Consider the following 25,928-nt stretch of genomic DNA (forward strand, 5'->3'; position numbering starts at 1 on the left):
TTTCGAGCCAAAAAAAATTTTGACAGAAAATATTTGTCCAATCCTTTTAATGAGCTTTAGTGCCTTTTAGCACTAGCTGATTCTGAGAACCAGTGATACCTTGTAAAGAAGTTTTCTCAAAACTGGGTTTGTGCCGAGATGCAGAAGGTTTATTTTTTCCAGGGCCGCCTGTCGGGGGCGGGGGCGGGGGCAAGTGGAGCTATTTGCCTGGGCCCTGCAGGGGCCCCCACAAAAATATAGTATTGCAATTTTTTTATGGAAGGGGCCCCCAAAATTGCTTTTCTCCGGGCCCCCTTAATCCTCTGGGCAGCCCAGGCTGATAGGTCAGAGGGCTCAGTAGTACCCTAGTTCTAGGTTGCACCCCAGGGAATCCCATCACACACACCCCTAGCCCCCTTCATTTCTCCTCACTAGAGTCTAATTTTTATGTCTAGAGACAAAGTTCCATGAGGACATAAATCATATGTACAGATTGTCCCAAACGCAGGTGACAGCTCTTCAGCTGGCTCAAGATGGGTTGATGTTGGCTCCATCACCCATTGGCCCAGCCTTGTCACAGAATCAGTGGGGAGCGGTAGCTTCTGTTCCATTCATGGCTGGGAGTCCAAGGCCCGTAATGTAAGGCATATGGGTTTGTCTGGGATCAGGATGAGTTCACACTTGGTACCAATGTCTACTCCTCTCTTGGTTTCTATCCTGAAGTTCTCCAGCATCTGGAAAATAGAACAAAGGAGACAATGAAAATCTGTCAGAGATGCAAAGTCATCTTGATTCCAGCCATTGAGGCAAATGGAAGAGAAAGTCTCATTGCACTGTAGCTGCAGTCAGATGCTGTGCAAGCTTCCCTCAACTCCCCAGACAGCTTTGCCAATGCCCCCACTTCTGACCTACACTAGAAGCCCCATTGACTTGAGCTAGATAGTGGCAAGACACTATGTGCCACGTTTTCAACCTGAGGCACAATAATTTCTTGCCACACGCTGCTATCGCCCTCTGGAAGATCTGGAGTTGACTACCCTAGTGCAGGACATTTGCAGGACTGAGCAAGATGTGTGGCATTACCTCCCACTACTCTCCACTAAGAAGGATGTTCAGTTGGGCCTTAGGTGAATGACCCTGATAACTAGAGGATGAGAAAGGAGATCTCTGGGAAGAAGGCAATGTGGGGCAGCTCCACTGTGGAGTAGGGTTGAAATGACTTTATCCCTAGTCTTTGGCTGAGGGAAGCCCTGTTGACTTGGGGGCTGGACATTCTTTAAATGTCCTTGTATTCATTGCACTAGATGGTCTTTGCTCTCCATCTGTGCATGCGGAAGATGACGTGCACACCCAAAAATGTTGCTCATTTGGGGAGGATTTTGTACCCCTCTAGTTTTGTTTTTTCATGAACTTCAAGAAAACTGGCAAAAATCTTCTGTGATCTGCCATAAAACAAACCATGTGACTTGGGAAGCCTGCATTATGAAACCAGCATTTACAGGAGGGGAGGGATAGCTCAGTGGTTTGAGTATTAGCCTATTAAATCCCAGGTTGTGAGTTCAGTTCTTGAGGGGGGCTATTTAGGGATCTGGAGCAAAAATCTGGTTGCACTAAATAATCTCTTGAGGTCCCTTCTAAGCCTGACATTCTGCAATTCTAAGGGGCCAAAGGAAAATTCATGACCTTAGCTAACTTTTTGGCAGATCATTTTTAAACTTACCATGAAATATTACAAGTACTTTTTTACCATTTTTAATTTACAGTTGTCCTCACAGATGCATTATGTCAATGGGAGAGTGCTTGCTCATCAACATCATTACTCCACCTCAGGAACAGGTGGAAGCTATGCTGGCAGGAGATGCAGGAGACACCACTGTAAGTTATGTCATTGACTTAAGCAGGAGTATAGACAAGCCCTCAGCTCCTTATGTAGCCCCCATCACCAGTGAATGTGGGTATCTCAGATTCTTTAATGCATTTATTTTCACACGCCCCTGGGAGTCAGGGCACTTTTATTAGCCCCACTGTACAGCTGCAGAACCTGAGGCACAGAGCGGCTAAGTGACTTACCCAAGATCATACAGGCATCCTGTGTCAGGGCAGAGAATTGAGCCTGGATCTGTGGAGCCCCAGGCTAGCACCCAACCCACCAGATCAGCCTTCCTTGCAACATGTTCATCAGCTGCAGACATCAAAGCACATTATAAAGGAAGGCAACTATTATTAGCCCCATTTTACAGTTGGGGAAACTAACCCACAGAAGCCCTGAACCTCAAAAGTATTTAGGGACTGTTGAAATGAGTGGGCATTAGGTGCATAAATACCTTTGTGGATCTGGGCCACAGAGATGAAGTGACTATCCATGAACACTGACAAAGCTGGGCCTAGACACCAGGACTCTGAAACCAATGTGCTATCTGCTGGGTCATGCTGATTCCAGTGGAAAGAAAGACCTTCCTCTGATTTGGACTGGTTTTGCATATTTGTTGCTAAACTTTTGCACGCTTCTAGCAGGACTCTCAGGGTATAGCTACACTGCATTATAAAGCAGGCTTTGTGGGATTTGGGCTTGTGGCCTTGGTGCTGCCAAGCCCGCAGCTTGAGCAGCCACACTGCATTGTAAACCTGGGTTTACAATTGCTGGCACCGGGTCTCACACCATACTAACATGTCCACACTGTGCTACACAGACTGTCTGACTCGGGTCAGCTTGAGCTGTGTCTACACTGCAACATGACAGGGCTTGAGCAGGATTCGAGCTCAGCCCCACTCGCCTAGCAGGATCCTAAGATCTGGGTCCTGAGTACTTATTGAGTCAGACTGATTTGTGTGTGGACAGAAGTGGGCGTTGGGGGCTTAGGCTCAAACCTAAGTCAGATCCCAGCTGAGTGTACAGTGTAGACATACCCTCAGATCCCCGTATGGATTGCAGGGAGTTTGCTGGCACATGAACCTGCACTGTAATTTTCAGCCTTAGCTGTGTGAACCATCTACCATGCAATGCTCATTCCACTTGTGCAAGCCACGCAGACAGCCAAGTGCCTAGACCTCTGTTTCTCTCTTTCCCAACAGAGCCCTAGGTTCTCCTGGTTCTCTGTGCAACTGCCCACAGCCCTTCTTTGACATCGCTGGGAACTTGCCTCAGTGACAAGGTGCTTTGCAAATTCTGTGGCTTTGCCAAGAGAGGAAGGTGTCAGACTCACATGGATCAGGAAGAGCTGCATCTCCAGCTCAGCAATCCTGCGACCGAGGCACTGGCGTAGCCCAAAGCCAAACCCCAACCCCCTAAAATATGTAGAGTCCATTTTCAGCCATCTCGATGGGTCGAACAGCTCTGGCTTGGTGAAGAACTTGGGATCACGGCCCATAGCATAAACTCCAACCTGCACTAGAGTCTGCAAAAGAGAGAGGAGGGAGGGTGAGTGGACTGCTAGCAGCTCTCCCAGCAGGCATCCATCAAAGAGGCTGTGCCAGACTTCATTCACGACAGGGGCGTGACATTGCAGTCACAATGTGGGGGAATAGCATCTGCCCTTACACCAGGGGTGAGTCTGGCCCACTGTGCTACCACAAACAGAGATCCACACACAGGGCCTGATGGGCAGCCCTCCCTCAGGGTGGGTGACACTGACTTTAATGGTATGCTCCATTGGAAGAGCGCTGCTGTATGTGTTGCTCACAGAGGCTGTGCACTGTTCACTCTGTAACTGGCAATGGTTTCAGACCCTGTATCTGCTCCAGCCATCCATACATTTAGTTCCCCCATTTTCTTTGGGGCCATCTAAAGTGTTCTTACAACTGAGTGTAAGCTTCATATCTACGCATGGCTTAAACTCACTAGGTGAGTTCCCTCCCCCACCCCTTTACACTGGGTAAAAGGGCAAAGAGAACAGCAGAAGGGATCCCATATCCAGCTGGGGGAGAATTCCCTCAGTGCAGGCAGGTGTGGTGGAAGGCTGCCTTCTGAAGGACATGTATGGGGCTCAGGTGCAGCAGAGATTCTGGGAGAAGCAGTGCTCTGCTGGGCAGGCTATGAAGGCTGCTGTAGGCTAGACAGGCCCCTGAGCCAGGGGACACTCCAGCCGCCAGAGCAACCTAGGATCAGGCAGGTGCAAAGGTAGTTTAAAGTATCCCCCTGTCCCAATCCCCACCCCCTCACCCCGGGGCTGTGAGTTCTCTACTATGTCTCTAAAGCTTAGCCCAGATTCCCATCCCACTAACATGCCTTGGCCAGCCAGTTTGGATGGGCCCAGGCGCTTGTGCTTTAGGCAGGGTTCAGATTCATGGTAGATCTTTTCTTTAAACACCAAGGTAATGTGCCCCAGCCCTGGCCTCACTGACTAGCCCAAGCCTGGTACAATCCTGGTTGGCAATAAGCAAGCTTTTAAACAGTGTTTATCTACAGTCTTCCCTTGGCTGCGAATGGGGCCTTTGCTACAAGCCATGGGTATTCTGCACTAGATTGGGCTGACACAATGGTTAAAATGGCCAGGGCAGCCTATCATTGCTAGCCTTGCCACGAGGCGAACTGAGGCGGCTGCCTCAGGTGTCTGCTTGTGGGGTGGCACCACTAAGACCCAGAGTGTAGAAAATTGTGTCTGCTACTGTTGCATATGTATTCTCTCTGCTCTAGATGCACAGAGATGGTGGAGTGCTGTGCTGGAGGAAGGAGGGCACAAGAGACATAACAGGCAGGCAGGAGAAAAGGTGAAAGGGAATAACAGAAAGCAGCAGGAGCTGCAGGGAGAGAGAGAAGGAGGAGCCTCTTATGTATCTCTCTAGCACCCCCAGGAGCCTGGATTGATTAACACCAGCTTCTCAGGGAGCTTCCTGTTTCCTGATGCTTCCCTGAACCCACTTAAGGAGAACAAGCAGTCAACTGAAGTAGTAGGAGCCAGTTAGGCCTTTAAGATACTGATATCTTCCCTCACTCAGGTCCTGCTACCAGCCTGCTTATTTGTCCCCTTCAATTCAGTGTTGAAAGCCACTATAGCTAGCACAGAAAAGCTGAGTGAAAGAAGAAAACGCCCCTCTGGGGCAGCATTCAGAAAAAGAAAGAAAGAAAAGGAAGCTTTTCTATCTAAACAGGGAGGAGCTCTCCTGAGATACATAGACACAAATGTTCACGGTGAACCTTCCGGCCCTAGTGAGGATGTGAGTGGTGAGGAGATTCCTGATCTTCCAGTTAGAGTGCAAGTGACCTGGTAGCTACTGCAGCATCCATCTCTCCATTTCAAATGGATGTAACCATGCAGATTCCTGAAGAAAAGTGTAGATCAGAGAAAAGTGTGGTGGAGGCGCAAGAAACAGCTGCTGCTGAGTTTAGTTCCTTAAGTTTAGATGATCTAGGACTGTAGACCCACTTGAGCAGTAGCCTGAAGGACTTCCTTGTACTGCTTAGGCCACAGCAAGTGAAAAACTTCATGTTCCCCAAAGACAATGAAAATAGAAGTTTCCATCCAACACATTACTGGTGTGAAATCCCCAATGGTGACAAAGTGGAGAGGCCATGACTTATGTGCTCAAAATCCCAGAATGCTGCATAGTGTTTTTGTTACAAACTCTTCCAGTCTAATGTTCCAGCCACATTGGGTTCTATAGGAACAAAGGACTGGAAAAATCTGGCTAGAAATCTGGCATGCCATGAGAAGGCAGCAAATCACTAGAAAACGTTCCATAGGTGGAAAGCGCTTGTGATGAGACTAAGGTTAAAGGCCACCATAAATGATCAGCATCAAGAGAAGATTGCATCAGAGTCTCTTTACTGGCAAAAATGTTCTGAAAAGGCTCATTGCCATTGTGAGAATGCTTGCTACCCAAAACCTAGCACTGCATGGCACTTTAGATCAGCTGTATGTGCCAAACAATGGAAACTTCCTTAAAATTGTGGAGCTGATGGCTGACTTTGATGCTGTACTCCAGGAGCATCTAAGAAGAGTCACCACCCAAGAAATGTACACACACCACTACCTTGGAAAAACAATTCAAAATGAGATCATACAGTTACTGGCAACAAAAGTCAAACAGAAGATTGTGGCAGATCTGAAGTCAGCAGGATAATACTCTGCTATTCTGGACTGCACACCTGACATCAGCCATGTGGAACAAATGACTTTAATGGTGCATTTTATAACAACAATAGAACCTAGTGAAAATGTCCCTGCAATGGTGACTGTCAGAGAGCATTTTCTAGAATATATTGACATTGATGATACTACAAGAGATGGTATGACAATGTGCTTCTTAAAAAGCTGGAAGATATGGGAATTGCTATAGCTGACATGAGAGGTCAGGGCTACGATAATGGTGCCAACATGAGAGGAAAGAACAGAGGAGTGCAGACACGGACCCTCAAGCTTTTTTTGTCCCATGCAGTTCTCATTCATTGAACTTGGTGGTTAGTGATGCAGCATCAGCTTCTAGTGAGGCTGCTGAATTTTTTAATGTAATTCAAAGCATCTATGTATTTTTCTCTGCATCAACTCATCGATGGCAAATTTTGAAGCAACATCTGGGAACATCCTCTCTGAAACCACTGAGTGCCACACGATGGGAAAGTCGAGTGGAGGTGATAAAGCCTATCAAACACCAAACTGGGAAGATAGATGATGCCATAGTTGCCATTATGCAGGATAATGCTATGACAGGAACTGTTCATGGGAGAACAGTGGCAGGGGGAAATGGAATCACCAGAAACACACATAACTTCAAATTTCTGTGTGGCTTAGTGTTGTGGCATGACATACTGTTTGAAATAAATGTTGCAAGCAAGAGACTCCAAGGTCTTGACCTTGATATATCTGGAGCAATGGAACAACTGGACAAAGAAAAGTCATACCTACAGTCTTACCTGTCAGATAAGGGACTTCAAAACGTTCTGAAGAATGCACAGAAGTTGGCAGAGGAACTTCACACTGAAGCTATTTTCCCACCCATTCAAGAATACAAGAGTCATCGAAGAAGAAGACATTTTGATTATGAGGCATAAGAGACCCCAAACAACAATTCAAAGTTGAATTCCTTAACCAGGTGCTAGATTGTGCAATACAGTCAGTTGAAGACTGTTTCATGCAGTTCAAGGAACACAGCAGTATATTTGGGATGTTGTATGATATTCCAAAACGCCTCACTATACCTGAGTTATAAGTTGGGGACACATCAGTTGGAAGTAACAGAGGAGGAGAAAGACCTCAAAGTATTGGTTGATCACAGGATGACTATGAGCCGCCAATGTGATATGACCGTTAAAAAAGCTAATGCAGTTTTAGGATGCATCAGGCAAGGTATTTCCAGCAAAGATAAGGAGGTGTTAGTACCGTTATACAAGGCACTGGTGAGACCTCATCTGGAATACTGTGTGCAGTTCTGGTCTCCCATGTTTAAGAAGGATGAATTCAAACTGGAACAGGTTCAGAGACGGGCTGCTAGGATGATCCAAGGAATGGAAAACCTATCTTATGAAAGGAGACTCAAAGAGCTTGGCTTGTTTAGCCTAACCAAAAGAAGGTTGAGGGGGGATATGATTGCTCTTTATAAATATATCAGAGGGATAAATATTAAGGAGAGAGAGGAATTATTTAAGCTTAGTACCAATATGGACACAAGAACAAATGGATATAAACTGGACACTAGGAAGTTTAGACTTTAATTAGATGAAGGTTTCTAACCATTAGAGGAGTGAAGTTCTGGAACAGCCTTCCAAGGGGAGTAGTGGGGGCAAAAGACATATCTGGCTTTAAAACTAAGCTTGATAAGTTTATGGAGGAGATGGTGTGATGAGATAGCCTAATTTTGGCAATTAATTTGGCAATTGATCTTTGATTATCAGCAGGTAAGTATGCTCAGTGGTCTGTGATGGGATGTTAGATGGGATGGGATCTGAGTTACTACAGAGAATTCTTTCCTGGGTGCTGGCTGGTGAGTCTTGTCCACATGCTCAGGGTTTAACTGATCGCCATATTTGGGGTTGGGAAGGAATTTTCCTCCAGGGCAGTTTGGCAGAGGTCCTGGAAGTTTTTCGCCTTCCTCTGCAGCATGGGGCACGGGGTCACTTGCTGGAGGATTCTCTGCAGCTTGAGGTCTTCAAACCACAATTTGAAGACTTCAGTAACTCAGACATAGGTTAGGGGTTTGTTATAGAAGTGGATGTGTGAGATTCTGTGGCCTGCATTGTGCAGGAGGTCAGATTAGATGACGATAGTGGTCCCTTCTGACCTTAAAGTCTATGAATCTATGAAGAAGACCTACACCAGCAATGCAGGGCACTAGAGACAGTGTTGACACATGATGACATGCGCAAAATTGATGCAAGTGATTTAGGTAATTAACTGAAAGCCCTTTCAAGATACTTTTCAGCAGGATCAACTCCAAAGACTGTTCTGGAATATATGTGCACAAATAAGATGACCACCCTTTTTCCAAATGCTTTTGTTGCTCTGTGCATACTTCTAACACTTCCTGTAACAGTTGCCAGCAGAGAACTTCTCCAAGCTGAAGTTAATAAAAACACATCGACGCTCCACAATGACACAGGAGATGCTGGTCGGCCTTGCTACCATCTCAATAGATCATGATCTGGCCCACGCTGTGGACCTTCAGGAAGCAGTTCAAATCTTTGCAACCAAGAAGACATGGAAAGCACCACTTTGATTATTCAAACAGATAAAAATGCCAGTGTTACTATGAAGACAAGAAAAGTTACATTTGCTGTTCAGGCTTTTGAAAGTTAAGTGTTACTTAAAATTTTTGACCAAGGCATTTTAAGTTTTTAGTTCTCCTTTATTGGAGTAGGTAGCAAAGCAGTATCATGAGAGGAGTAGACCAGGAAAAAGGCAGCACTGAGACCTTTCAAAGTTTTGGCCCAAGCTAGGGGGTATGGGGGCATCATTTGAGCTCCCCGCCTCAGGTGCCAAAATGTTGTGGGCTGGCCCTGCAGCCTATAGCTGTGCTCCCATGCTGGCCACCACCATTGGAGAGGCACCAAAAGCAGCAACAGTGGGAAATGTTAAGACAAAAGTCTAATGAAGACAAAGACAAAGGTCCACAGGGGCCTGTTCCCCTCTTTCCATCTGGCCCTGGCCCGGAGGGAAACTCACCTTGGCGGGGATGAAATAGTCCTGGAGGATAATCTCCTGTGTTGTGTATCTCTGTACGGTCACTGCCACTGGATGGAGCCTGCAGGAGGAGGACACATCAGGGTGGTATTTACTCATCACTCATTTACAGTCGATATTGTCCAAATGGGCAGAGTATACAATCAGGGCTGTGCATGAGACCAGCCATCTGCTTTAGAAATAAGAGCTCAGCCCAAAGATTCCCCATGCCATTCTGCTCCCACTTTGCTAGAGGACCTACTTCTGTTAAACCAAGCCATCGAGCTATTGCTTGTGATAGGGTAAACAACCCTTCCACTGTCCAGGAAAGGTTTAACAAGCTGCTGTGGGCTTAATAAGCCATGACCTGCTACACCTGCAATAGGTATCAGGTCAAAAAAAATTAATTGCAATTAATCATGCAATTAAAAAAATAATCACAGTTAATCACACTGTTAAACAATAATAGAATACCATTTAAATATGTTTTTATGTTTTCTATATTTTCAAATATATTGATTTCAGTTGCAACACAGAATACTAAGTGTACTGTGTTCAGTTTATATTTATTTTTATTAGAAATATTTGCACTGTAAAAACAAAAAAAATAGTATTTTTTCAATGCCCCCATGACAAGTACTGTAATGCAATCTCTTTATCATGGAAGTTGAACTTACAAAAAAACAGCATTCAAAAATAAAACAATGTAAAACTTTAAAACCTAAAAATCCACTCAGTCCTACATGTAGTTCAGCCAATCATTCCAACCAGAGGTTCTCAACCAGGGGTACATGTATCCCTGGGGGTACTCAGAGGTCTTTCAGGGTATACATCAACTTATCTAGATGTTTACCTAGTTTTACAACAGGCTACATAAAAAGCACTAGTGAAGTCAGTACAAACTAAAATTACATACAGACAATGACTTGTTTATACCGCTCTATATACTATACATTGAAATGTAAGTACAGTATTTATATTCCAATTGATTTATAATTGTATGGTAAAAATTAGAAAGTAAAACATTTTCAGTAACAGTTTGCTGTGACACTTGTATTTTTGTGTCTGATTTTGTAAGCAAGTATTTCTTAAGTGAGGTGAAACTTGGGGGTATGCAAGACAAGTCAGACTCCTGAAAGGGGTACAGTAGTCTAGAAAGGTTGAGAGCTGCTGGGTCAGACAAACAAGTTTGTTTATATTTGTGGGAGACAATACCACCTGCTTCTTGTTTACAATGTCACCTGAAAGTGAGTTGCATGGCACTGTTCTAGCCAGTATGGCAAGATATTTATGTGTCAGATGTGCTAAAAATTCATATGTCCCTTCAAGCTTCAGTCATAATTCCAGAGGGCATGCTGATGATGGGTTCTGCTCAATAACAATCCAGAGCAGTGCAGACCAATGCATGTTCATTTTCATCATCTGCGTCAGATGCCAGCAGCAGAAGGTTGATTTTTCTTTTTTGGTGGTTCGGGTTCTGTAGTTTCCACATGAGACTGTTGATCTTTTAAGACTTCTGAAAGCATGCTCCACACCTCATCTTAAACCTTTGGTCAAGTGTTGAGAAATCTCACATTGATATGTTCTTTTTGTTTTATCAAATTTGCAGTGAAAGTGTTCTTAAAACGAATAACGTGCTGAGACGTCATTTGAGACTGCTATAACATGAAATATATTAAAATATAGCAGAATGTGGGTAAAACAGAGCAGGAGACATACAATTCTCCTCTAAGGAGTTCAGTCACAAATTTAATTAACGCATTATTTTTTAACGAGCGTCATCAGCATGGAAGCATGTCCTCTGGAATGGTGGCTGAAGCATGAAGCATACGAATGTTTAGCATATCTGGCACGTAAATATCTTGCAATGCTGGCTACAAAAGTGCCGGTTCTCACTTTCAGATGACGTAAATAAGAAGTGGGCAGCATTATCGCCCGTAAATATAAACAAACTTGTTTGTCTTAGTGATTGGCTGAAAAAGAAGTAGGACTGAGTGGACTTTTAGGCTCTAAAGTTTTACATTGTTTTGTTTTTGGGTTGCAGTTGTGTAACAAAAAAAAATCTAAATTTCGAAGTTGCACTTCCTCGATAAAGAGTTTGCACTACAGTACTTGTATCAGGTGAATTGAAAAATACAATTTCTTTAATTTATCATTTTTAGACTGCAAATATTTGTAATAAAAATAATAAATAAAGTGAGCACTCTACACTGTATTCTGTGTTGTAACTGAACAATATATTTGAAGATGTAGAAAAACATCCACAAATATTTAATAAATTTCAATTGGTATTCTATTGTTTAACAGTGTGATTAAAACTGTGATTAATCATGATTAAATTTTTTTAAAGTCAATCACATGAGTTAAGTGCACATAATCAACAGCCCTTGTGTCAGGAGGTGTTAAAAGGGGCAAGCCCAGCTCCCCTAGAATCTGCCTGGGATGGAGGGCAGCTTCCCAGACCTTGCTCTGTGAGGAAAGTCTCACCTGGGGCCAGAAGCCCCAGAGGAGGGAAGGTCGGCTTGACAGGGGATGTGCTCCATGTGACTTGCCGGTTTATGTTTTGTCTGGGACCTTGCCTGAAAGGAGTGACAGCCAAAAACTCCTTTTACTTTGTGCACCTGCCTGGGAACTCAGTAGTGGTTTGGTGGGAGCCCAGCTATGGCCTTGTCACATTGCTTCAGACAGTTTCCATTGTGCACAGCATGCTGGCTGGGTAGCTGATCAAACCAGCGTATTGCTTCAATGGGATGAGAGCGCTAGCATTTCCTTGCATTGAAGCAGGATTGACCCTGGTTTCCAGCAGGATCTACCAATCCAAACACTGGTGGCTGAACAGTTATTGCTAGAACTGGGGAAAATTCCCAGTGTAGATAAGACACATGATGCCTAAAGCCAATTCTGCCAGATGGGGGTAAGGTCTAGTCTTGAATCACTCCATGGTAAGTGATTCTAGTGACAATTTGTGCTATCACCAAACTGGTCCTATAACACTACTTCTAATATTTTGCCTAAACTGTTCCAGCTGCAATTTAAGATGTGTTGTCTTGCCCTCCTTGATTGCATGATCACTGTCCTTTCCATGCTACCCTATGCATACAGCTGCCATGGGTCACTGTGATATAGTTTCCCACAAAGGAGGTGTCCAGTCCTCTCAAACTTTCTCCATGGGTCTTACGTGCCAGTTCTCCCATCATTTGAGCTATTCTTCTATTACCTCATGTTGTCAATGTCTCTGTTTGACTGAACCCACAATTCCAGTTTAAGAGCCTAAATACATTTCCTGATATCCTCTAGGGGACCAATTCTGCTCCTGAGATAAATCAGGAGTCACTTGATGGTCTGTCTATGCAATTCCACTGGTGTAAACGATCAAAATCAGTCCCAAAGCACTTAACACATGAATATGTTAGAAAAATCATGTTATTATTTATATTATTGCAGAGCCATCTCTGGCCATGGTCTACTCACTGTACAGGTCCTGTACAGAGAATTAAAACAAAGTATCTGCCCCAAGATCATCTCTGCCAATCTAGCAGCCATTATGTGTACAGCAATATCTCATGTAGCCTTAGGTATGAGAAGCTGTTTCATTGAGAGGGTGGAGATGACCATGAAACCAGAGCTCTTACCTGTTGTCTTTGTGATTTTTGCTCTAAGCTGTTTAATGCCACCTGGCCACCAGTAGAGAAAAGCAGAAGCTTGGGGCCAGATCTTCAGCACGGGTAAATCTAAATAACTCCAGTTAAGACAACGAACTGATGCTGATTTGCCAGAGCTGAATATCTGGCTCTTTAAGTAATGCACATCTAGCAGCCCAGCACCCTCCCTGGCATGAGCAGTTTAGTGTCATGGGCCTAGATGTGCTGGCCCAGATGAGAATTCTCTTTGGACAGGTTCCCCTTCTCCCATTGTCCTGCCTGCAGAGCTGGACTCCCAGCCTCTTAAATTGATTCAGAACTTTCCTCTCTGAAGCAAGCCCTGCAATCTTTGAGTAGCTTTGCTGTTGCATGTGCAGGGCTTTATTAGTTTAGTCTGCCATTTCCCAAGGTTAGATCTGGTGTCAGTGGCAGATGGGAACAAACTGTTATTATGGCAGCAATCAGCAATCCAGATGGATCTCTTCCAAAGCTGTCCAGGTTTTCTTGGCTTTGTGCTTGCATATAATGTGCTCACAACTCTGGAGCACATCTCTGCAGACCTATGAAGTTTTATTATTAATCCCCATCCTTTTGCCACCTATCTCTGTGTCATGGGAGATTGATGAGGGCAATATTAGACAGACAAAAGAATTCAGCTGATTTCCTGGAGCTGTGAATGTTGGAATCAGTTATCAATGGTGATATTTTTTTCAAAGTTTCTTGAGTGCCTGGTATTAAAAATTTTGAAATACAAGGAAGCAGTAGGAAAGCTTGCAAAAAGAGACCAGACAAAATGCCTCCTCCCTTTGATTCACAGGCACAGGTCTTCAAAGCAGTGGACGTGCCATGCATCTCCTATGCAAGGGCAGAGTGGGAAGGGAGAAGTCAAGGAAGCTGCTCACACACAGAGAGAACCAGTTTAGTGATATCCTTACTCATGGTATCTTATGGGATGAGTGCAGGGGACTGAACCATATAAACTCTTAAGGTCCCTTCCAGTCCTATGATTCTATGGTTCTATTCTAAAACCGTATTACAATTTTCAACTGCTAGGCAGCACTGTGCATAACATCGCTTACCAGAACTGGTAACAGCATACCTAGCTGTATTCTAAGGTATTTTAAAAAGAACACATATCTTGGATCTTTCTGTAGCCAGGCCAAATCTGGTACAGAAGTCTGACCTGCAAGTAGCAGCGTTGCAACCTCCTGTGTACAAGGGGTACATGACACTTTGTAACATGGGCCTATTTGTCAGTCTGCAGAGGCACTGTTCAGTGTAGCAGTTACCCAGAGTTAGCAATGACTTCATATTTGTTCTCTTCTCCTGTTTCCTTGAAGCTCAGAGAAATTGTCATGGAAAAGCAAAATGGAAAGTTTATGGTGAACCCACTGGGAATGGGATGGAGGAATAGTCCAGTTCTGTGAACTTATTGTTTTGGAAGGACAACAGTGCTGTGCTCTGTGGTGCTCTGTTAATTGCCTTTTAAGGAGGCAAATTTATCACCCTTTGTATCAGTTTCTCTCAAAATGTTTCCATTGTTGCCAAGTCATAAATGCTGCACTGATGAAAAAGTGTGTTAGATGGACTGTAGCAAACACACTATGCTGGCAGAGAACCAGAGGCCTCCAGCATCAAAAGCACAGTACCCTCCCAGTAGAACAGGGGTCAGCAACCTTTCAGAAGTGGTGTTCTGAGTCTTCATTTATTCACTCTAATTTAAGGTTTTGCATGCCAGTCATACATTTTAATGTTTTTTAGAAGTTCTCTTTCTATCACTCTATAATATATAGCTAAATAATTGTTGTATGGAAAGTAAATAAGGTTTTTTAAATGTTTAAGAAGCTTCATTTAAAATTAAATTAAAATGCAGAGCCCCCCAGACCGGTAGCCAGGACCTGGGCAGTGTGAGTGCCACTGAAAATCAGCTCGCGTTCCACCTTTGGCACAGATGCCATAGGTTGCCTACCCCTGCACTGGAACTAAGGTGATAGCTCTATAGGTAAGTAGGTAGTGAGCTATCATCTTCTAATACAGGGGTTCTCAAACTGTGGGTTGGGACCCCCAAGTGGGTCACAACCCCATTTTAATTAGGTCATCAAGGCTGGTGTTAGACTTCCTGGGCCCCAGGGCCCAAGCCCAAGCCCTACCACCCAGGGCTGAAGCTGAAGCCTGAGCCACATCACCCAGGGCTAAGGTTACATCATGCCCCCCAACCCAGGGCAGAAGCCCTTGGGCTTCAGCTTTGGCCCTGCCCTGCCCTGGCTAGTCTTTGGTCCCCCATTGTGGGGTCGTGTAGTAACGATTGTTGTCAGAAGGGGGTCACAGTGCAATGAAATTTGAGAACCACTGTTCTAAGAGGATCAGCCATTCAAGGGAGATTTTTCTTCAAAGGTAAAAAACTCCAGATACAGTGCTCAGATTCTGTAGTGCTGGGGGCCATACCAGGCCTAAGTACCAGGCTGAACTCCCATAAAGGGAAGGCAGGCATCTGTAAACCCACATCTTGATACAAAGTGGTGGGGGTTAGGAACTGATTGCAATATCTTGGAAAGGAAAACTCCTTACCTGAGCGTTTCCTTGATGACAGCTTTGAGCAGCCGGAGGGCTTTCAACATCTTCAGCATATTGCCCTGTGCTGCCTGTCTGGCCGCAAAGATCTCTGCCCGCAGCTGCTCCTGCACCACTGGAGTGCGAGCCAGTTCGAACATGGCCCACTGGAGGGTCATGGAGGTCTAGAGCAGGGCACAGAGGATGGTCATGGGGGTCTAGAGCAAGGCACAGGGGAACCTTCCAGAACTCAACACCAGCTGGGTTCTGACCCTAGGGATGTTGCTGTCTGGGTGAGCCATACATGCCATGTCTCCTCTCTGTGTCTCAGTTTCCCTTTCTGACAAGGGGGACGGTTGTGTGGCTTTAATGAAGCACCTTGAGATGCTCAGAGAAGAGCCCCTGTGTTGATGAAGTGTTACGGGCCGGGACTTTTAGAAGAGCTTATGGGAGTGAGGCACCCAGGTGCCCAAGCTCCAGTTCCAAGCTCTCAACTTTTGCCATTCTCTGCCTTGTGTACTCCACCACGAGCACCCTCCTTTGAGGAGCAGTGTAGGAAAGTCATGTGGGGGCACTTATGCCATCAGAGGGCTGCCAGAGCCAATATATGCCAACAGGGAACTATGCTGAGGTTCCTTAGTGAAATTGCTCCTTAGTGAAATGCCAGGCCAAGGTGATAATGAATGATCTCCCCTAAACCGTCTAGTACACAGCAACTACCGCAGATATTGTAATATTGCTGGCACGTTCTGTAGCTTGAGAGAGCACCCTGTAACCCTCCATATTCCTTATCTGTATATAATTGTGATATTACATATAAAGCATGCCTTGTAAGGCGTCAAGAGAAAGGTTACGATCTGCTGAAAGTCATTTCTCTATCCATATATGTTTATCATTAATGCATGTGAGGTTATAAGAATTGTGTCATATGGTTGTTACAGAAACATACTGTAAATTGGGGAATCAGACAGAGGCAACAGCAAGAAGAGTAACCAACATCTGGGTGGGGTGTGAAGCAACCCATCAACAGCTGTTGTTCAGCAAGGGAGCTACAATGCAATGACTCACCTGCATGAGGCCACATTAGGGGGATTGCTCAACTTTGCCTGCAGACTCAGCAATGCCCCCAAGACATACCTGGACTTGTGTTTTCCAGGCACATAGACTGAGAGTATAAAACAGACAGAGTGGACACATACTGGGCCCTTCTCCTGCCCCCACCATCACTGCAAGCACATGGAGAAGAAGACAAGACTCCAACAGGGGAGATTGGCCCAGGTTTAAGGTATATTCCTGGGGTACAGTGCTGGGAGCTGGGGGGATTTGGCTCTGGTGCCTTTCTCAGTGTTATTCATGAGTGGCTCTGGGAGCATTCATGCAATCTAGCTGGGTGTGGGGTCCTCACATGCGGTTGTGCTGAGTGATCACAGCACCTGGAGGGGTTGCTGCTGGTCACAAGCAAGGCATTGTGAGGTAAGGGGAACAGCAGTCCCACAGTCTGAGGCTGCACCCAAGGGGTCCTGTCACAATTGCCACCACAACAATGGCAGTCTCCCCAATCCCCGAGGCTCATTCTTACTGTGTCCACCCCGCCCGCCATCATCTCTGTCACGTTGGCCTTGATATCATCGATGGGTAGCTTGTCCTGTACTAAGAGGCTGGACAGAATGCCAGTATATTCCTTGGTGCTTTTCCGATCCAGCCGGAGCTCTCGGTAGATATTCTGGATGCACTTGTCAGCTGGGAAAAGGGGGAGGGAGATAGGGAGAAAAAGCAAAGCAGTAAATTCAGCGTCTATAAGGGCCCAACCCTCTTCCCACTCCCCATGCCATCACCACCCCATCTCTGAGCCCCAGGTCCCTGAGTCTCCTGCGGATGCTAAGGGGCTGTCACTGAGTGGCTTTTTAATGGCATCTCTTAAGCCAAAGGAGCTCACCTGCCCCAGCCAAAAGCTGTGTGGCTTTCCCATGGGACAGATCATTGGCTTTCCCAGATTGGCCAACCCTGGCTAGAATCTAATACCCAAGTATAGGGAATCCTGCACTTTCCTGACACTTCGTATCTTTCCTATAATTCTCCAACTAAAGCCATTTGAGTGATCCCTCCTGCACCACAGAAAACCCCACCAGCTCCTCCAGCACCCTGCTATCTTCCAGCTAAGAGACCCCAGCAACATATCAGAGCCCTCAGTATAGCAAGGAGCAAGTATCTTGCCAGAGTCACCCTTCCTATTAGCAAGAGCTATTTTTTGTGCAAATCCGTCCTTTTCCCTGCATGATGCTCCCACAACTTCTCATCTGTGGCAGTATGAAACTGAGTCTGGGACCTTCCGCATGATAGTATGAACGCTCCTGCCCTAGCCACCACCCTTTCCCTAAGATGGTTGGGATCTGTGTAGCAGTGCACATGAGCTCTCACCATGCCTGAAAATCACATCCCAGGATTGCACATGGTCCCGCCAGGTCTTAGAGTTGATCCTGCAGAGCACGCTGGGTGGGATGTAGAGCATGGGTGAGGTGGTTTGGAACATCAGGGTCACGGCATCGATGAAATTCTGCGCCTCAGGGTCAATTAAATCCTGCAGGAGCCCGAGGCGTGCTCCATACAAGATGTTGCACATGGCTGCAGGAGCAAGGGTTAGGGTTAGAACTCAAAACTTCCAACATCCCCAAAAATGTCACTCTGGGGTGATTTGAAGCCATTAGTCACAAGCACATCCATTACACAGTATGTTGATATGCAGGGCTGGTAGTGCTGTCTATTAAGGATACACAGGCAACCATAAATCTGGCGTTTCCTAGCTTCCAAGAGCTTGGCTTTACAACCTTAATGTTCTTTTGTATGTAGTTCTATTGCGTGTAATAGATAGTGTCTCTTATCCAACATCATTCCAAGATCTTCACTCCAGAGAGGGGTCATTTCTACCCATTTCTATTCTAGCACTAACATACTTTTCGTTATATATATAAAACACAGTGTCTAGGACTGAAATACAGCCACCTCTGTGATGAAATGGCAGTATTTCAGGGCCAGCTGACACTGCACAACAGTTCAGAACACAAAGAAAGAGCACTACATGTAGCTGAGGCTGCAGAGAGGGTTTGTGAGGCAGGATGACTCCAGCTGAAATTTGGGCAGGACTCTGGAGCCATCAACTGTATTCTTGGAGGAAGTGCCATGAGTAGTCAGAGACAGTTCAGGGGCCAGCTGGTGTAAATTGATGTATTTCCATTGACTTCAGTGGAGCTGTGGTGACTTAAACCAGCTGTGGATGTGGTCCTATAAATATATTTCATCCACAAGATACTCAGACTTGATGGGCAGAGAGGTTCTGGATGATCCTTGCAGAAGCTTGCATTGCAATGTGAGGCATACGGTTAGACACTGACAAATTCTAACCCATGGGGTTTGTTTCAAGCTGAAGAGGTTCTGCTGAAGGTCATTTGGATGCTCATCCAACAGAGTTTCCTAAGCAGAAAGGGTGGATTTTCCACCTCCTAAGGGCGTTCAGACCCAATAGGTATGGTTCAACCCCTTCTAATGATAACGGCCATTTGCAAAGTCACAGGAATCAGTGGCATGTCTGGGGTGTCTGGATTTAGGCACTAGTGCAAACTGACTGAGCTCTGCTTCCCCCAGCCCACTGAGCCAATGAAAGCCCACAGGCAGCTGCAGCATGCCAGCCCAGTCCACTCACACTCCAGGGCGAAGCGGAACAGCTCATTGGTGAAGTCGGCCGTCCACCTTCCCCGGCCACTCTTCTTGATCTGGACTTGGACCCTCTTGACAAAGTCCTCGCTCACCTCATTCAACAGGGGCACAAAGCAGTCGATCACCTGCAGCGACAGGACCTCTTTATTCAGAATGAGGCGGTCGGAGTGCCAGGCCTCTCCCTTCCTGGGAAAATCAAAGGAAGATCACTGACATCGCCATGTTCCCTGATGTGTCCCACGTTTCAGGGCAGGGCACAGTCTAAACCCATTCTTTCCCACTACACCCAGCCCCTACCCACTTCTGCAACCCTCATCATCTCACCCTGAAGCAACACAGACTGATTTTCCCTGAGTGGCACCCACTGCTTCCTGTCCAGCTGCCATGCCCTGGCTGGTCTGTTCCCATGTGAATTCCCTCCCCCACCTTGAATCACATGTTCCAGGCCAGAGTCCTGGCCTGAGAGTCACACGGATCCTAGCAGCAGGGAAGCAAGTCGCATGGGTAGTGTAAGCTAGGGATCAAAGAGGGTTTCCAGGATGGGCAGGTTGTCATGTGCTCCAGTTAAGAGACCAGACCTGACTCTCTACTACGGGTAAACGTACCTGACCCACCTGAGCCTCAGTTTCCTAAGAATTAGGTGTCAACCCACTTCTCTCCCCAGCTGATGCTCCAAATTCAGAGGCATCACTATTGCAATGCTCCCCTTCTCACATCATGCTACATCTCCTCCCTTCCTAGATTACTACATAAAGGTGAGCCCAGCTACCTTTGTCATTAGAAAGGAAAATTCACTCCCCACCCCCTAACCCCACATCTACACTGACTATACCTTGAGAAGAGTTCATTTCTTTCTCGAGCTTCTCTTTTCTTAGTCTGAAGTGAGGGTCAGAAGAGGCCCTGGAGAAAGAGCCCAGCATACCCTTTTATAGTCCTTACTTACTTGAGAAGCACTCCATATGGTTTGTTGCGGAAGTCACGGTAGGCCGTCCAAGGTGGCATCGTGAGCCTCTCTGGGTAGTTGCCCTCCGATTTAAAGAGAGTAGCAGCATCTTCAGGATTAATGATATTCACACTCTGGTAGACGCCGAGTTTCTCCCTGTAACATTTGACAGGGGATCAGGACACTCCCACGAGCAAAGAGCCCTGAAGAAAACCTCACTTGCTCACCCTAATAAATGCTGAGTGGGGTAGGGGTTGTAACTGGTACTCCATGAGTAGCAATGGGGGAAATTTACAAGGGCCAGAGTCTCTGTTCAGCATCGATACACACCTAAAAGTCTGGCGGCTGATCAAAACTATGGGCCTGATCCAAAGTTCGGAGAAGTCTTTCCACTGACACCAATGACCTCTGGATCAAGCCCTGTCTTCTGAATTATGTATTTAATTAACTTGAAATGTCTAAAACATGCCCATTGCAGTCCCCCCTGGGCATATGTTGTATGTGAAAAATAGGCCACTATCAAAACTCTTATCACATAAATAACACGCATAACCTCCCATACTTGAAACTCAAAGGATGGGCTTTTAGCAGCACCCAAGTGACATAGCAGCACAAATCCCATTGACTCCCATTAAGACATATGCTTCAGAAATCACTTGGCCATTCTGACTCCAAAGGGCTTCGGACCAGGCCTTAACAAGTGCTTCATAATCTATATGAGATTATGACTAAAGACTGCACTCAGTGACCCAATAGGTCTCTTCTCTTCTGTTTTTAATACTTCTGCATTTGTTTAGTGATTAGTATATGGGATTGGCATCCAGGATAACTGGCTTCTGTTACTGACTCCAGGGCTGGCTTTAGGCCAATTCAACCAATTCCCCTGAATCGGGCCCCGCCCCTAAGAGGGCCCCGCACCCAAGCCCCGGTACGGTGTACCGGCAAGAGCTGGTGCGCTGTACCAGGGTGGCCCAGCTTCCTCAGGAGGCAATTTAAAGGACCTGGGGCTCCCAGCAGGGGCTGGAGCCCAGGCCCTTTAAATTGCCACCAGAGTCCCACTGCTGGAGCCCTGGAGTAGGGCTGCAGGGCTATTTTAAAAGTCTGGGGCTCCTGTTGCTTCTACTGCCCAGGCCCCTTAAATAGCCACCGGAGCCTCACCGCTTCCCCAGGGCTCCCTCGGCTATTTACAGGGCCATGGCGGTGGAAGCAGGGGAACCCCTTTAAACAGTCCCCGAGCCCCAGGCTGCTGCTGCTACCCCGATGAGGGAGGGAGGAAGAGGCGGCACTCACCATAAAGGGTGGGCTGTACTTGCAGCCAGCCCCTGCTGCACCCCCTGCCCACACCAGCCTTGCACCCCCTGCCATGCCTGGACCAGCCCCTGTCTGCAGTCAGCCCTGCACCTCCTGCCCTGTCCGCACCAGCCCATCTCCAGCCAGCCCCGCACCCCCTGCTCTGTCTCCAGCCCCACACCCCCTGCCTGCACCAGCCCCTGCCTGCAGCCAGCCCCGCAGCGAGCCCGTCTCCAGCCAGCCCCGCATCCCCTGCCCTGCCCGCATCAGCCTGTCTCCAGCCAGCCCCGCAACCCCTGCCCTGTCTCCAGTCAGCTCCGCACCCTATCTGCAGCCAGCCCATCTCCAGCCAGCCCCTGCCGCACCCCCCTGCCTGAAGCCAGCCAGTCCCGCACTCCTCTGTCTCCAGCCCTGCCAACCCATGCCACACACCCGTGGCCCTGCCTGAAGCCAGCCAGCCCACCCCACACCCACTGTCTCCAGCCTGCCCCGCACCCCTTGCCCTGCCTGCAGCCAGACCCTACCTCCAGTCAGCCCCTGCCCAGTAACTCTGCACACCTGCTTCAATGAGGGGGGCAGGGAGCAGCTGGGACTCACACATGTGCACACCTTAGGGTGACCAGACAGCAAGTGTGAAAAACCTGGACAGGGGGTGGGGGCTAATAGGATCCTATATAAGAAAAAGGCCCCAAAATCAGGACTGTCCCTATAAAATCATGACATCTGGTCACCCTAGCACACCCCCAGGGAGTGGCGGGAACCCACACATGTGAAACGGAGCTCATTTCTAGTTCAGGCCCATCTTTTTAAAAAAGAACTTTAGGTAGGGTTAACATACATCCGTATTTTCCCGGACATGTCAGGCTTTTTGATTCTTAAATTGCCATCCGGGCAATTCTTCCTGGGAAAATACAGACGTATGGTAACCCTATTAGTACAAAAAAATACATACTGTGGCACATCCCTTAAATCAGAACTTTTTATACGGAACCAGTTGCTAAGAAATGAAAGCCTTTTTTTAACATGCTTTTTTTTTTTTAACATGCTGGGGCCCTGCCGAAAATGTTCGAATTGGGCCCCACACTTCCTAAAGCCGGCCCTGACTGACTCCTTCTCTGACTCCAAGTCATGCCCCCTTCCCCTGCCTCCGTTTAACCTTCTGTAAAATCAAAACAACAATAATATTTCCCTCTCTCCTATGGGTACTGTGAGGCTTGTTTAGTTTAATGTTTGTTGATTTTGCTCGCAGTCCTTGGACAAAAGGGGCCATCACAGGAGTTAGACATGAAAATGAGTTAAATTGAATGAGCTACGATTTCCTGTCCAATACAAACTGCTCCCATGGGGAGAGCTTTCATTAGTCTCACACTCAGAAATTTTGGTCAGTTGATTTTATTTCCTTTCTTAATATCATACCTGTCATAGCATGATAATAATCCTCCTCACTGTTTGCCAAGCTAAACCACGCATATTTAGCTAATTTCATCTTCCTCACTCAACCACTTTGCTGCTGTTCTCTGAACTGTCTTCCTGTTACCAATATCTTGCTGATAATTATTCTACCTAAAACCCAGCTGGGCCCCATTACCATGGAATCTGAGCCTGCCATGGGCTTTGAAGTATTTGTCCTAACAACTCTGTGAAGAAGGGAAATGTTATTCCCATTTCACAAGTGGTATACTAAGGTGTAGAGAGTCTAATGGCCAGATTTTGAAAGATACTTAGACATCGGTGTTCTCAGCCTTGCAACACCTAAGTCGTTGAGTAGCCTAAATCTCATTCTCAAAAGTGATTTAGGCACCTAGGATTCTAAATCCCATTAGCTTTCAGTTGGAATTTGGCTCCGAAGGGCATACATCCATTTTGCAAATGAGATTTAGGCTCCTAAATAAATTAGATTGCTACAACACTGAGTGCAGCAATACCTAAGTATCTTTACAAATCTGGGCCTAAGTCAGTTGCCCATGATCACATGTGAGATCTGTAGTTGAGCAGGAACACAGATCTCCCCCATCCTGGGCTAGAACCCTAACTAATGAACCACCCTTTCTCTTCTGCCTGAAGACAATGAGTTGCCCAGAACCGTATTTATGGGCACTTGCACCAATCCAAAGTATCAATTACCTGGCAGCCTTGCATGAAGCCTTGATATCAAGTTTCAACACCTTCGGAAAAAGTACCCACTTTTGAAAATGCTGGCCTTAACCTCCCTATGCCTGTTTTCCCACCTGTAAAGTGGGGATAATAAGTTACCTACCTCATAGGGAGACAGTGAAGCTTAATCCATGAATGTTCCTTAACAGCCTGTGCTACTTCTTGGGTTTAGTGGTGCAGCTGCTCTGGGTCTATAACTCTTTGTGTGATCAAGGGGCGATCAGTATGGGGAAGGATCACTCTTCCTGTCTGCCCAGTGCACACAGTGAAGAATTTGAGCAGGCTTCTTTGTGGCCTTGGAGCCTCAGCCTGAATCTGTGTGGGACACAGTCAGAACTCAGCCAGAATTCCCCCTGGCACACTGAGGTGGAAGCTTTGTCACCTGTTTCAAGAAGGCAGCATCTATTTCCCCTCCACCTTTTCATATTGGCTCAGCTTCTCTAACTGGCACAGAGCCATGATTGCACCGTCCATTTGCCTCACGACAACCTCTTTGGGAAGGCTGGCATGGTTCGTGCCACTAGCCTTTCACACAGATCATGCAATTATCTGTGGCTGTCCACAGGGTCTAAGTGCAAGGGGCAGCTCCCCTTGAACACCCAGTCACAATCTGTCTTCCAAACTATATCAAAGCCACATCCCACAGCCTTTTTCCACAGGGCCGCCCCCTAAATGTCCCTCCTAAGGGTCTGATCCTGGGAGCTGCCGACACCTGCAACTCCAAACCAATGGGAATTGCCGAAGATGAACACCACCCAAGATCAGACTCTAGTTACCCAGGCAAAACACTTATTCTTTCCAAAGGGAATGGAGCACAACTAAAGAATAAGGGCTTCAGGATCAGGCCCATGCAGACTAAACTAGCCCCAGCAGTGTAACAGATATACAAGGTAGTGGGTCAAATCCCTAAGACTAAGTCTAGGGGTGAATTTGGGCCCATGAGGTTTTCTCATGACTAAAATAATCCTGGGCTAAAGAGATACTGGTGGAAGCAAAACATTGAGATGAAAAATACAAGGCCAGCACCTCAGCTGGTGTAAATGGACACAGCTCCACTGCAATCTGTAGAAATCCCCTGACTTTAGCTAGCTGAGGATCTGGCCCATAGCCTTGTACTAAGTACAGTTTGGAGAGAAGTTTGTTGTTTATAATAGAGTCCTAAAGATTCTGCCAGCCAAGGGAGTGTGATCAGAGCGACAATAACGTGTACCGAAGAATGTAAATGGCCACTTCGATCCCATGTTGGCTTTCTCGGTATAGGTACACTGAACAAATATTTTGATTTGCAGATAGAAGGGTAAATCCAGGGCCTCTTGCCATGTTATATTAACTGTTGGTTGAGTTGGGCTTGTGCTGCAATGACAGAGTGAAATTACAGTGTGTGATGTTACATGTTCACACATTGGGATTTTGTATTACTGCCCATCTCCATGGCGTCTGAGCTCCTAGATGTACAAACCTACATGGAGAGGAAGGGTGGCCTTCTGGTTAAGCCACCAGCTAAGACTTCCTGTCACCCCTAAATCGGGCCCAGACCAGACACTTGAAGGATCTTTCAGATCTGACCCTGCCAGACTATTAGTGTTCCAGTCACTGAAATCCCTCTGTGCTAGGCACTGTGTATTGGAGGGGGGGGCAAAGACCTTACTATCTCAATAGCCAAAGGGTAGGTTTTGAAACTGAGACACAAAGAAGCCAGTGACTTGCCCACTGTCATGCAGCAAGTCAGTACCAGAGTTGGCACTAGAGCCCAGGTCACCTCATTCCCAGTCCAGTGCCTTATACACTAGCCCACACTGCCTCTCAGTTGATACTATTGGAGTTGGATCCCTAGAGGACAGAGGTAAGAGCGGATCTAAATTTAGGGGCAGATGGATAAGATTGTCCCATAAGGCACTGAGAACCCAAGTTTCCAGGCTCCTGCTCTATTGCTCAACCCACTAGACCATGGTACCTCAACACCCTACCTATACACACCTGATCCCCACATTTTATTTTATGCCACTGAGCTGCCCTTAGCAGGGATGTGCAGAGCAGAAGGAGTGCTGTTGCTGCCCAAGTGGGGCCTGCCTCACAGCTTCTTACCTGTAAATGGGTCCAAACTTCTGGAACTTGTGGATCATGATGTTGTGGATGTTGTGGAAGCCACCCTCCTGCCAGAAGTGAAAGAGGTTAAGCCAGCCTGTTCTCCAGTTGCCTGGGAGCTCGCTGAAGGGCCGGGCCACCTTCCTTTGGAGGGAAGGGGAGTACACCTCGCCAGCGGCTGTGTAAGCCCTGCGGTAACTGAGGATCTGGCTATCCTTGGTAGGGGACAGGATCCACAGGTTGCTGGGATTGGCTAAAGCTGGCAAACGCAAGCCACCTCTGGCTAACATGGCCCTCAGAGAAGGGAGAACAAAACCAACGAGTCACCTCGTGAGGCAAAATTCCTACAGACTGGCCCTCACTCCAAGAGCCTTGCTCTTATATTAACACAGTCTCTGTCAAGGATATGAGCTAGCCAGTTGAATCACTGCTGCAGTCCTTGCCTCCCAATCACACTGATAATTATAGTAATGGCAGTGGAAG

General features: G+C 46.6%; 1 protein-coding gene across 1 annotated transcript; it reads right to left on the reverse strand.

Annotated features, from left to right (window-relative positions):
- Positions 1–557: 557 nt before the first annotated feature.
- On the reverse strand, positions 558–25,735 carry LOC115642189 (cholesterol side-chain cleavage enzyme, mitochondrial). Its single transcript, XM_030545675.1, has 9 exons — positions 25,446–25,735; positions 19,917–20,072; positions 18,960–19,159; positions 17,681–17,884; positions 16,842–17,002; positions 15,281–15,447; positions 9,075–9,153; positions 3,183–3,374; positions 558–713 (listed from the first exon to the last, which is right to left on the reverse strand). Exons 1-9 carry the CDS (start codon positions 25,733–25,735, stop codon positions 591–593), a joined length of 1,572 nt encoding a protein of 523 aa, XP_030401535.1. The 3' UTR covers positions 558–590.
- Positions 25,736–25,928: the final 193 nt, after the last annotated feature.

The sequence above is a fragment of the Gopherus evgoodei genome, unplaced genomic scaffold (genome assembly GCF_007399415.2).
Source record: "Gopherus evgoodei ecotype Sinaloan lineage unplaced genomic scaffold, rGopEvg1_v1.p scaffold_38_arrow_ctg1, whole genome shotgun sequence".
NCBI lineage: Eukaryota > Metazoa > Chordata > Testudines > Testudinidae > Gopherus > Gopherus evgoodei.